This window comes from Pelodiscus sinensis, chromosome 4, assembly GCF_052426305.1.
Source record: "Pelodiscus sinensis isolate ZL-2025 chromosome 4, ASM5242630v1, whole genome shotgun sequence".
In the NCBI taxonomy this organism is placed as follows: Eukaryota; Metazoa; Chordata; order Testudines; family Trionychidae; genus Pelodiscus; species Pelodiscus sinensis.
Window position 1 is genome coordinate 127,551,476 of NC_143055.1, and position 13,656 is coordinate 127,565,131.

Sequence of the window (13,656 nt, forward strand, 5' to 3'; positions counted from 1 at the left end):
ATTGGCTACGTCTAGATTACAAGCCTCTTTCGAAAGAGGCTTTTGCGAAAGATACTTTCAAAAAAGCCTCTTTCGAAAAAGAGCATCTAGACTATAACCAGTACTTTCGAAAAAGCAAGTCACTTTTTCGAAAGAGCACACCCAGGCGGTCTGGATGCTCTCTTTCGAAAAAGCACAGTTTGCATTACACAGCACCATTTTTCGAAAGAGCACTTTTGAAAAAAGGCGTTCTTCCTCATAAAACGGGGTTTTCTGCGGTCGAAAAAACGTGGCAGCAGTCTAGACACAGGGGATTTTTTTTTGAAAAAACCCTGTAGTCTAGACACACCCATTGAAAGTTCTTGTTGAGTTGTCTGTCTACTATGAGCCCTTATATCCTTTATCAAAGTAACCAGTTTTTAGTCCTTTCGATGCACATGACCTGCATTCTTGGTTTCTACATATAATATCTAGTATTTACATGTATTCAAACTCGTTTTGTTTGAAAGGACCCAGCTTACTAAGCGATCCGAGTCTCCCGGCATGAATGCCACCAATCTTTTTAGGGTCTGCAAATTTCATCAGCAGTGATTCTAAATTTACATCCAGATCACTGACAAAAATGTTCAATCATGGGGGGAAAAAAATCCTCTCTAGAAACACCTCTGTTTGATGAGGCTTCGCATTAATAACCAGCTTTTGAGATTTGTCACTTAGACTGTTCTCAATTTTTCCAACGTGCTCTTAATTGCTACTGTCCAGATCTAATTTTTAAAGCGATATCATGCAGCACTAATGTAACTGAATCAATCAACCAACCAACTTCGCAAGCTCATGAAAAATTAAAGTCATTTGTTTGACAAGGCAAGCTGGAATAGTGTGGACACTGCTATGAAGACGGTCACATAGCTTAGGGCCACGGACATTGTACTCACAGTTGTCCTACATTTGATACCAGGCCGACAGTTGAGTGTGTTCAGCCTGCGTGTTATAACTGACATCACCTGGCTACGATACTCCAAACAATATGATGTGTGCTAATTTTAGCCTGATGTAAGCAGCTTTAACTCTACTGAATTCAAGTAGAAGTTCCCTCTCTTATAAATGGGGTCAAATTTGGTCTGTAGGCCCTACGGGAGGATAAAGTATACAGCTTCAAAAGCCAGTCTGAGATCTGTAGCATGTGTGGATTTAAGTGAAAGGTTTTTTAAGTGCATGTGTGTGTTTGCGTTTTAAATAAGACTGTGTATGTCTCAACGTAGAAGGCTTGATATAACCAGTAGGAAAAAAAGTCAATAACACCACAACCCTGTCAGAGATTTTGCCTTTCGGGTGAGGTTTCAAAGGCATCTCTGTGAGTTGGATGCCCAACTCCCATTTAATGTTAATAGGATCTGCACCTCTGAATCCCTTAGGCAGCTTTGGAAATTTCAGCCTTCATCTACGTGACCCAAAATGAGCAGGGTGAAAAGCGAATCGGGGGCAGTTTTATACTCCAGTGTGTCTGGCAAGGTGCATGTGAAGCAGCCGGACTTAAAGCAAAGGGGAAAACGCTCTTTATTGATGTGAGGACTTACGAGATGGGCCCACCTAGTCACTTAGTCAAGATGTAGAGCAGCAACACGGACCTTGGGCCACATAACTAAGACCAAATTCACTTGTGTGGGGCTCCCCTTTTGCAGACTCACCACCGGCGCCCACACATTTGGGACAGCACTCTCTGTGGGCGATGTACTCCAGCTCTCCTCGGCCACAAGCAAGGGGCGGGCAGGGCTTGGGGAGGCAGTTAACATTCCCATCGGCACAGGAGCAAAGCGTGCACTCAGAACTCGCCCATTCCGTGCCATGCTGTAAAGGAAAAACCACACGGAAAACACATGAGTGAACTGAACAGACAACAAGACTGGAAACGGCCAGTGAATTGCCCAGCACCGGTGCCTAACACCCCTCTTCTGCAAACATCCCCAGGCCTGTAGGTCACAACCCCGACTCCAGACTTCGGGGCCTTCACTCTTCCCTACCACATGGGGACAAAGTAGGCCTAAGCCAGACACAGAGATCACTCGAATAGAGAGGGTCCTCAAAATTGTGTAGACATGGCATAACCCTAAGCCAAAGGACATACAGCTCATGGATACATTTTCCCCACTCACGACTGCCTGTATGAGAGGCCGAGCTGCCATGTCTAGAGTTAACGTGACCCTGCAGCAAGCTTCCATGAAAAAGTTCAGTCGGACCAACACCCATCAGAGGACAAAATCTGCCCTCCCAAGTTTAAACGATAATGTGCCACACGACAAGCCAAAGTCTGCTTGCCTCATGACCCGATGACGACAGTGGATCTGGTCTCACGAGCAGGGTTTGGCCCAGTTAAGAACACACTGCTTTTTTGCTCTCCAAGGCAATATACAAAATCTTCTTTCCGTAGGAACACTGCCAAGCAGAAAGCCATCTCAGAAGGGCCTACTAGGTACAATGGCACACTCATTAAGAATCTCCATCCCTAGAGGTTTTTAAGTCCTGGCTTGACAAAGCCCTGGCTGGGATGATTTAGTTGGGGTGGGTCCTGCTTTGGGCAGGGGGTTGGACTTGATGACCTCCTGAGGTCTCTTCCAACCCTAGGATTCTAGCATTACCACTCACAGACAACCAGGATATAAGCTGTTTTATTGTCTGAAATTTTAATTTATGTAAAACACGTAACATGGAAAAAACCTGCTGTCCGTTGCAGTGTAATTTCTTTCTCGGGGTGATTACTGGAGACAGTTTTGCTGGCTAGCTATTTCCAAAATAATGATGAAGATATAAAGCATTTGTCTGGCTCATTGACAGAAAGATAATCATCTTCCCTGTGTAATCCACTCCAGCCATTGGGCTGTACCCGTAGAATAGCTTCCTAAATATGCAGCTGGCTCTGTAGTAAGGGCGAGGCACATGACAGTGCTGGCATGAGGCTAATTTTTATTTCCCAGCCAATGTGACACATGTCAGGGATACCAGAGGTTATACCACCGTCACATGACGGCAATCAGCAGGCACCAACTCCAGCAGCTACGGTTACATTTCTTCCATTAAAAAAAAAACTAAACTAAAACATAATCCGAGGGTGCTGAGAAAGGTGGCTGATGTGATTGTAGAGCCAATGGCCATTATCTCCTGGACAGTTACAAAAGGCAAATGTAGTGCCCAGCTTTAAAAAAGGTAAGAAGGACAATCCAGGGAACTACGGACCAGTCAGCCTCACCTCAGTCCTCAGAAAAATCACAGGGGGGATCCTCAAGGAATCCATTTTGAAGCACTTGGAAGAGAGGAAATTGGATTCTGCAAGGGCAAGTCATGCCTAATCAACCTAATTATCTTCGGGTATGTCTACACTTGCACCCTCTTTTGAGAGAGGGATGCAAATGAAGGCATTCAAAATTGCAAGTGAAGCTGGGATTTAAATATCCCGCGCTTCATTTGCATATTCGCGTTATGGCACTATTTCAAAATAACAGACGCTGTTAAGACATGGTTATTTCAAGAGAAAACCCTTCTCTTGAAATAACTGGTAAACCTCATTGTATGAGGAAGGGTTTTCTCTCGAAATAATTGCGTCTTAACAGAGTCTGTTATTTCGAAATAGCACCATAACCTGAATATGCAAATAAAGCGCGGGATATTTAAATCCCAGCTTCTTTTGCAATTTTGAATGTCTTCATTTGCATCCCTCTCTCGAAAGAGGGTGCAAGTGTAGACATACCCTTCTATGACGAGGTAACTGACTCTGGATATGGAGAAAGCGGTGATTATGATATATCTTAAGTTTAGCAAAACTTTTGATATGGTCTCCCCCAGTATTCTTGCCAGCAAGTAAAAGAAGCATGGGCTGGATGAACGGACTACAAGTTGGACAGAAAGCTGGCTAGATTGCCAGGCTCAAGGGCAGCGATCAACAGCTTGATGACTAGTTGGCAGCCAGCATCAAGCACAGTCCTGGAGCCAGTTTTCTCAAACATCTTCATTAACGATCTGGAGGATGGGCTGGGCCAGGCCGCACCCTCAGCAAATTTGTGAATGTCACTGAGCTGGGGAGGAGGGGAAGAAGAGGTCGATACACTGGAGGGTAGCGATAGGGTTCAGAGTGACCTAGACAAATTGGAGAATTGGGCCAAAAGAAATCTCATGAAGTTCAACAAGTGCAGAGTCCTGCACTTGGGACGGAAGAATCCCAAACACTGCTACTGGCTGGCAACTAACTGGCTAAGGAGCAGTTCTGCAGAAAAAGACCTGGGGATTACACTAGACAAGAAGCTGGATATGAGTCAACAGTGTGCCCTTGTTGTCAAGCAGGCCAATGGCATATTGGGGTGCATTAGTTGGAGCATTGCCAGCAGATCTAGGGAAGTGATTATTCCCCTTTATTCTGCACTGGTGAGGCCACATCTGGAGTACTGTGTCCAGTTTTGGCTCCCTCCTGCCCCCACAACAGAAAGGATGTAGACAAATTGGCGAGGGTTCAGCAGAGAGCAACAAAAGCATATTAGGGCACTGGGATACATGATTTATAAGGAGCGGCTGAGGGATCTGGGCTTATTTAGTTTGGAAAAGAGAAGAGTGAGGGGGGATTTGATAGAAGCCTTTAAGCTACCTGAAGGGAGGTTCCAAAGAGGATGGAGAGAGGCTGTTCTCAGTAGTGACGGATGGCAGAATGAAGAGCAATAGCTCAAGTTGCAGTGGGGAGGTCTAGTTAGACATTAGCAAAAACTCTCTCACTTGGTGGGTGGTGAAGACTGGAATGGGTTGCCTAGGAAGGGGGTTGGTCCTGCTTTGGGCAGGGGGTTGAACGAGGTAGCCTCCTGAGGTCTCTTCCAACCCTGTGATTCTATGATCAAAGGAGCCAAAAACTGAAAAATTACCACAGCCAATTAGTAAAGCATTTTAGTAAGACAGAGGTGAGGGTTGACTACTTATCCATAGTACTCATAGGATTCCCATTAGCATGGCATCTCAACACTTCACAGAGTACTTGCTCTCACTGTGCAATAGGGATGTGCTATTAGCCCCACTCTACATGGGAAACTGAAGCATGGAGAGACTAAATGACTTGCCCAAGGTCACAGAGGAAACCTGCAGGCAAGCCAGAAATTGAACCCAGGCCTCCTAAATCCCAGGCCAGTGCCCTAATCATTAAACTATCCTTCTTCTGAGTTCCCCTCACTAAGGAGAGGGTTGTTGCACCTGTTACTGGACATCAGTCAGTCAATACCACTCCTGAACCTCAGGGAGTGGGGGTTAATCACGGGGACACTTGCTCCTTCTGCTGGGACCTGTTTGGGCACCGTGGTGGATTTGTCTCCCTGAAGCCTGTGTTTGCCCAGGTCAGGGTTACAGATGTGCATAGCCCATCACACGGCAGAGGTCAGTGTCTAACGATGCAAATTACTGTGGGTAATTATCGTTTCCAGTAGGAAGCAGGCCAACATGGAGAGTTCAATGTCTTATCCGCACAATACTATCTTGTCTTGTTTCACTGCCGAGCACAGCTGAATGAATGAATGAATGAATGAATGATCCAGTTGATCCAGACTCTCCACCCTGCTCAGCAAAATAGGCCAGGCTATTGTGAACTTGAGCGTTCCCTTTGCATGAACTGTAGCAAATAAAATTCCCCATATGGCCATTAGCTGATGGCAGGAGAAATAATAATGGGAAAGGAGTGAGCAATGATTAATGGTGCCTTTTGCTGCCTTCCAGGGTGCTGTATTGAAAAGGAAGCCACGAGTGAACGCATGAAGGAGTCTCTCCAGGACCTAGTTGGCAGTCACACTCCATATTTTCATCCTGGTTATCTGCCCAAAAGTTCATTTGAAAAGAGACCATTCACGTGTGTAAAAATATTTCAAATAAATAAATAAAGAAAATGCCGCAGACCCGGTTCCCACCCACCATAAGCCTGTCATCATGGAGTCTGAAGCTGCCCGAATATTGGCCAAGTATGTTTTGCTGAGATTAGCCAGGACCACACCCAAAGAAACTGGCGCTTAGTTTGACGTAACTCGAAAATGACATACCTGCCCCACGACCTCTTAACGAGACAGGATCGACATGTGGTTTGCTTGGGGGAAGAGGTTAAGAAGAAGTTACAGCGAGAGGAGGAGTGTGCCGAACCAGTGCACAATATAGAGAGATTCTGAGTATTTGCTGCTGCATAAAAGGGCTTCTCCATTACGAAGCAGCTACATCCTGCAGCGTTCCCACCCCTCTTTACTTACTCACTACTTACATAGGGAAATCCCACTGGCAATTTTGCTCCTGAAAGAACTGGCAAAGTGGGTCAGAGATTCAAGGGATGGCCCTCTTGCCACTCAAACGGAGATTCTTTTATCGCATTTACAATGGCCTGGATACTCACTTTCAGAAGACGATTGTGGATTAATATTCTTCCTCCCCTCCTGAAACGCATGAGGAAGTAGTGGAGGTACCTTATCATACGTCCCTACAGCTGCAGCCTAGAGCAATAGCTATGGCCTCAATGCACCAGGCACTTCATAAACATTCTTGCCAGGTATGTTCCTAAGCCACGTCTCCATCATGGCTTTGTACCATGTCTACTCTGCAGTAGCCTCGATCCTCAGCTGTTCCCAGTGGGCGCAGCTGGGACGGAAGCAGTACACTGATCCTGGGGGTGGCTCTTGGAGAAATTTAGAGTAGCCCAAAAGATGAGGATTGCTCCAAACACACCCCAATATACCAAAGGCTACATGGGTTGGAGGTGCAAGACCAGTACACACTTACGAGGGACTCCAACCTGAGAAAAGCTATCTGCTCTCAAGTCCCTCAAAGGAGAAAGTGGCCAGATTGAAGGTCAGGAAAAATATTCCTTATGAGCTGTGTGCTTGTGTGGCCACTCAAGAGAGATTTGAATGCAGCCCAGCTCATTAGCACAACATCCACAGCTAGCTTTTGTTTCTAGTAATGGTGCACAGTCACATATGACTCAGCGCATATAAAATTATTCCACACATGGATGGGAACGATTAGAGGGGGCCTGGGTCAGCAATGAGTGAAGTGTGACACTGGCAGGGAGGTTCTTTGCTTAACAATTTCATCAAGTCCAGGAGATGGCTTTTGAAGTGCCTGACCTGCCACTGACTTTGTACAGGCAAAAGCTGCCACCCCTGTATTTCGGTGGCCAGCCAGAGAGCTAAGAAATGGAAAATAAAGCTACTGCCAATGGATACTTAACAGCACTTACCGCATGGGTTTGGCCTTCATGCTGGCAAAATTCTTCGGTTCCTGAGGCACACTCAGGGCAGCATTGATTGGGGGCTGTCCGGAGCACTTCCCCCTGAACGGATACAAAAGTCCAATAAGCAATTTTAAAAGCATGCTACTAATCAAGGACTTCCCCAAGCAGAGCTGTTGCACTGCTGTGAGATGCTGAATTCACTTGTGCCCAAGAAGTGGACAGGAAAATACACACACACACACCCACACACAGAGCGCATATACACAAATGACTCTTTGGAAAAGGACTCATTCTTCATTGACTCTCTGATACCAACAGTTTCAATGACAGACAGGAAAACAATTGAGAAAAACTGACTCTTTCAACAAGGCAAAAAAACATTTTTTTTAAATTAACCCATAAGTGGTCTCGGAGAAACTTTTTTTCTTGTTTTAAAATTTAATTTACTACTCTTTTAAAAATATCCTTTTCTGCCTTTCTAATTGGAGCTAGATGGAAAAAAGGGAAAAGAAAATTAACTGATAATCAACTTTTTATTTTCTTTCTAAATTCCAATTTCTTTTCAAGTTCCAAAATGTGACATTTTCAAAAACTGAAAAATATTGACCATCTTTATTATATTGCCTAGTAACATTTTATATTGCCCCTCTCAGTGTCTTCAGTGGCACAGAGTATCATTTGGGTGCCACACCCTGGGTAGCAGCAGGGTAACAGATTAAGCCAACTGGCCTACACATTCAGGTTACCACGTCACACTAAGGGCAGAAGACAGAATAAAAAAGTTTGCTCGGGGGGGACGGGAGGGGGGGTTGCTTTGCTTCCATTCCTGGAGCATCTCCCAGGATTGTGCACAGCAGCTTTTGCACTTTCATTCCAGCTTTCCCTGAGGCACTTTAAACATCTCCGACGCTGGCAATGGGCCACACAGAGGCCACAAAGGAATGTGGCATGAGTCCTTACCCTGGCAAAGATTCCACAGATATCTACAGCACCTGAGGATGCCTCGTACCGTCTGGGAAGTGCTCAGCATCTTCTCAGGATTAGGCCCACCGTGACAAAACAGAGATAGTTTTCCTTGTACAGGCGCAAACCTCACCACCATATATATATATTTTTATATATATATAGCTCTCTCTCTCTCTCTCCCCCCCCAACACACACATAAAATGTAATAGTTGAGAAGAAAACACACACACACACACACACACACACACACACACACACACACACACACAAAATGTAATAGTTGAGAAGAAAAGGCAACAAAGAGGGGCCATAACTCAGGGTTTTGCTTCCAAGTCACCTTCTTGAAAATATTGTAAGCGGGTTCCCAGGAGGACATGCTCCCTGCCTGCCCTTTCAGAACAGCACCATCTGTGTTTAAGGAGTGATTTTGACATATCCTAAATATCAAGGGACCTGCCTATGGAAGGACCTGCCTCTCTCTATGCCATATTGATCAAAGTAAGATCATCAGAGGCGCTCAGTCTGGAGCAAGAGACAGCAGCTTCCAAGAAGGTCGAAAAAATCCTGCTGCACGCATTTAAAGAGTCAACTACTGATAGGAATAATTCCGTCCTAACCCCGTTAATTACTGGTTGGTTTATACCCTGAAGCACAAGGCATGACCCCTTCCAAAATGGCTCTCTTACATAATGTAACTCTGGGTGTTTTCCTTGTCCACTCCTTTTTGGAACCCTCCTCTATTCTTGGCCTTGATGGTATCTTGTGGCAATGAGTTCCACAGGTTAGTTAGGCACTGCATCAAAAATTATTTCCTGTCATCATTTTTAAAATTACTGCCTTTTCTCCTTGTCCTTTTGTTATGAGAAAGGAACAACAGAAGTGTTCAATCTATCTGTTCGATCCCATTCATTATTTTGTATGTCTCTGTTACATTTCCTGTTATTCATCTCCACTCTACCCTAAAAGCAGTCCCAATATTTTCAGTCTCCCGCTAATAAACAGCATTAATGATTGGACACCACTTATTCTTTCACAGTTAATAACCCGATGGGGGCTACCAGGAACACTAGCAAGGCCATTTTAAAGCTACGTGACTTTTATATATTGACAGGGTCTCTTAAAAATAAATACTTGTATTGACATTCGTATGTCTCTGCATTCATAATATGGACCCCACTGATACACAATCCTTGTGTCTAATTAACTTCAGCCATTAGTAAAGACTCACTGGGAAACAGATAAACAACAAGTCAATGAAAGCAACAACAGCACCAAAGCACAACAAACAAAAAGTCAGATCAAAAGCACAGTTCTAGAAGGGTGGAAAGTGTTTAGAAGGGTGGAAAGTGGCCACCTGTTTGTTCTGCAGCACCCCAGCCCTTGAGTTCAATCCAGAAGGTGCAGACAGCATAGGATGGGTGGGAAATGCTACCATTTTGATTTGGCTGCATCATGCCCCTATTGATGAAATTCAATCAGGACAAATGCAAAGTGCTCCACTTAGGAAGGAACAATCCATTTCACACATACTGAATGGGAAATGACTATCTAGGATGGAGTACTGCAGAAAGGGATCTATGACCCTTAGATTTCTGTCTGCTAAATATGAGTCAACAGCGTGACACTATCTCAGAAAAAGCAAACATGATTCTGGGAGGCATTAACAAAAGTGTTGTGAGCAAGACACGAGAAGTCCTTCTTCTGCTCTACTCTGCACTGATTGGGCCTCAAATGCAGGATTGCGTCCAGTTCTGGGCACCACGTTTCAAGCAATATGTGGCGACACTGGAGAGGGTCCAGAGAAGAGTAACAAAAATGATGAAAGGTCTAGAGAACATGAGCTATGAGGGAAGACTGGAAGAATTAGGTTTGTTTATTCTGGAAAAGAGAAGTCTGAGAGGGGACATAACAGTGTCTAAAAGGGGTTACAAGGAGGAGGGAGAAAAAGTATCCTCATTAACCTCTGATAATGGGACAAGAAGCAATGGGCTTACATTGCCCTTAAGGGAGGCTTAGGTTGGACATTAAGAAAAACTCCCCATCTGTCAGGGTGGTTAAACACTGGAATAAATTGCCTAGGGAGACTGTGGAATCTCCATCTCTGGAGATATTTAAGAGCTGGTTAGACAAACACCTGTCAGGGATGTTCTAGATCAGGCGCAGGCAAAATGCAGCCCGACAAGCTGTCAAATCCAGCCCGCAGCCCAGGGGGAGCCTGGCTGAGACTCCCAGACTCTCCCACACGCCACTCAGAGCAGCCGGCTGCAAATGGGAGCTCCCAGTTTGCAGGGCAGGCAATGCACACACGCACGCGCACGCCCACACACCCCGGAGCTCAGACCAGTGCATGGCCCCTGTAGCCAGCTGCTCTGAGCAGTGTGCGGGGGCGGGGCAGGCAAGGAGCCTGATTAAGGGACCTGCTGGGCTGCTGGCCAGGAGCCATCTAGGTAAGCGCCTCCTGGCCAGAGCCTACCTCCGGCAGCGCAGCACATCTCTCCTCCCAACCTTCTGCCTCCCCTCTTGCAGCCTTACCCCATGTAACCCAGACACCTTCAAGACCCTGCCCCAGGTCACAACCCAAATCCCTGCAGCCCCTTCCACACCCCTGCCTCATGTCACAACCCCCTCCCAGGCTCTGCACTCCATCCTGCACTTCTCCTGCAGATCAGAATCCTCTGCTGCACCCATACCCCTTTCAGGACCCTGCACCCCAAGCCCCTGCCTGAGGTCACAACCTCCTCCTGCCCTAAGTCACAAACCAAACCCCTGCACTCCCTCCTACACTCCTGCCCCAGGTCACAACCCCCTGCTTCACCCAAACTCCCTGCCAGACCCCACACACACACCACGCTCACCTCAATCCCCTACCCCAAGCTCCCTTCTACGGCTCCTTGACCACTTCCCAAATTCTTGGAGTCCCCTCCCCATCAAAAATTATTGCCCACCCTTGGTCTAGCTGGTGCTGATCCTGCCATGAGTGCAGGGTACTAGACTTGGTGACCTCTCGAGGTCCCCTCTAGTTCCCATACCCACTAAGAATGAGGTCCCTTGGCTTCAATGGGGCTGCATAGATGTCAATGAAAACAGAACCTTGACCGAGCCGTGGCTATGGGAAAGAGGAGGTGTTCTATGAGCGTCTGTTCCGTGCCTAAGACGTTAAACAGAAGGGGGGGAAACCTAATGGTTCGAATACTCCCTACCCCTTGTATGGAAAGTCACCCGGCCCACGTACCTTCTGAGAGTCACACCGAGGGGATCTGCAGACAGCGGGTTCACAGATGAGAATGTCACTGTGGCATCTGCACTCCTGGCAAGAGTCTGGCTTCCAAACGGTGTTGTTCTGCCAATAAACAGACGCTCTGAATGAAACTTGCATCGTGTGTAAAACAATTCAAGTCAATTAAACAGGCCCAGAGTAGCACAGCAAACTCTGGCATGGACCTCGCCTACTGGACGCTGATGGCCAACCCCTGGCAGTAATAAGTCCAGGACTATTCCTTTCATAATTTCAGACTCGCAACAAAAAGACAAGGCCATGCACAGAGAACCAATCTATTCCAACTGCAAGGTAATTGATTGCACACGACCTTCCGTAGCCTCAGGCTGATTGCTGTACTTCTTCGCAACCTCCTGTCTTCTGCACACAAATCAAGGCTGAGCATTTCCAAGCTGCCTAGTGGATCTGGATGCCCTTTGGAGGCTTTGGAAGCAAACAGCTTGGGCTATCACAACTCCTCCCAAAAGCAATATTTGCTGCCACTCAATTCTTATACGAGCAGCAACTTGACACTGGCAGCGCCACCATTAGCCACAGCACTTGCACTTTCGTACTCATCAGGAGTAAAGCCAGTACCGGTTGTGCCTCTACAGACTGGGACTCTCTGGTCCAGCAGGACCACAGATGTTCCAGGATCAGAGAGTCCCCGTGCACCGTGGAGGAGTGGGGGACCCAGGAACGATCAGGTGGACTGCCCGGGGAAGCCGGGAAGCCCAGTGGGGTGGCAGGAGAGGGGATGGAGTGGCAACAAGGGGGCTAGAAATAACCTCTCCTGGTCCAAAAAAATCCCTCATCTGGGACCAGTCAGGTCCCAAAGGTGCTGGACCAGTGAGGCCCAATTTGTATTCATCCATATATCATGAAGGAACTGCTTCAAAGGCGCTGAGTGCCTGTAACTCTCAGTAACTTCAAGTGTGCTCGGTATCCCTGAAAACGAGGCCTGAAATCTATGTCCAGAGGAGGAGGTGGTAGTAGAGTGCTAGCCCGGAATCTCTTTCTTATGTGATTTAGTGTCTAGTTACAGCATCAATTCAGGGCGAGTTGTCATGGTGTCAAGCTCTGCCTAACATGCATAGTGTAGATAATTAATTCCCGTTCCCTTTCGGCGGTGCTATGTCCTGCACAGCTCATTTCTAGGACTCCTGGAGTCTGGACCTCAAATATCTCTTTACTGGAAAGTGTGAGGTTTCACTTCTTTGTGAAAACCATTCGATTTTTCCATACTGTTGCTCATTTTAGCAAGGCCCAGTGGGTGAGGGACACACCACTCATGTAAGCCCCAATTCTGCACTGAGTTTTTGTGTTTCAGAGGGGTAGCTGAGTTAGTCTGTAACTGGAAAAACTTAAAAAACAACAAATAGTCTAGTAGCACCTTAAAGACTAACAAGCTCTCCTGAATGTCTGACACAGCACAACTCAGCGTAGAGGCCTTATTATTTTATACTATGTTAAGCTATGCCATTATAACTTCATCATAGGGCAGAAGGTTGGCTTCTACCTGTTTAACCTGATTTGCTGGTCCTAAAAGAACTAACGGTCCAATTATTCAATGAGTCTCCAGTTGGATCCCCAATTTGCTCCTGCAATTATATTCACATAGAAGGGATTTGTTTTTACGAAGGGGCATTGTGACATTACCGGACTGAAATATTAGTCATCAGATTAAAATGTAGCATCTAGCCGGAAAGGGTTAACTAGCTCATAGGCTGAATGACCCAGGGTCGACCTTTAAAGACTTGGGGGGAAGATGGTAGATAATAAGTGGACTGTGACCTTAAGTTAGAGTAGAACTTTGAAATGCAAACTTGCATTGTTAGAGCAGTAAAGTGGAAGGCGTTTGCCCAGGTTCTGTACTGTGAACAAACAATCCTCGGTGGCTGTTATTACAGCTTTGATTCACGATCAGAAGGGAATATTAACACCTATGAGGAAACTTGATTGAAGCAGTATTGTCGTTCAAATGTCTCTTTGAAGGTTGTGGTAAACTGTATGTGAACTATGTAACGAAGACGTTACCTTGTGCTAATTGCTGCGATGTCTGGGAGACAGAAAGTTACATCAAAAGCCTATTGTGCTCTCCTAGACCAAGAGGCTGCTGCAAAAGTATAAAGTCTCTTGGACAGGATCCTTTTGGTCTCAGATCTGCTTCTATGCACACAGGGAAAGCTATGAGCCAGAAGAAATAAGATCCCAGGATCTCCCG

General features: G+C 46.1%; 1 protein-coding gene across 2 annotated transcripts in view; it reads right to left on the bottom strand.

Moving 5' to 3' along the window:
- FRAS1 (Fraser extracellular matrix complex subunit 1) overlaps positions 1–13,656 on the bottom strand; it is a 294,040-nt gene that overhangs the window by 183,506 nt on the left and 96,878 nt on the right. For both annotated transcript variants that reach the window (XM_075929458.2, XM_014578940.4), the window contains exons 3-5: positions 11,409–11,516; positions 7,217–7,309; positions 1,668–1,827 (exon numbers count right to left, since the gene is read on the bottom strand). In XM_075929458.2, coding sequence (XP_075785573.2) covers positions 1,668–1,827; positions 7,217–7,309; positions 11,409–11,516 — 361 coding nt within the window. The remainder of the gene's footprint in view (positions 1–1,667; positions 1,828–7,216; positions 7,310–11,408; positions 11,517–13,656) is intronic.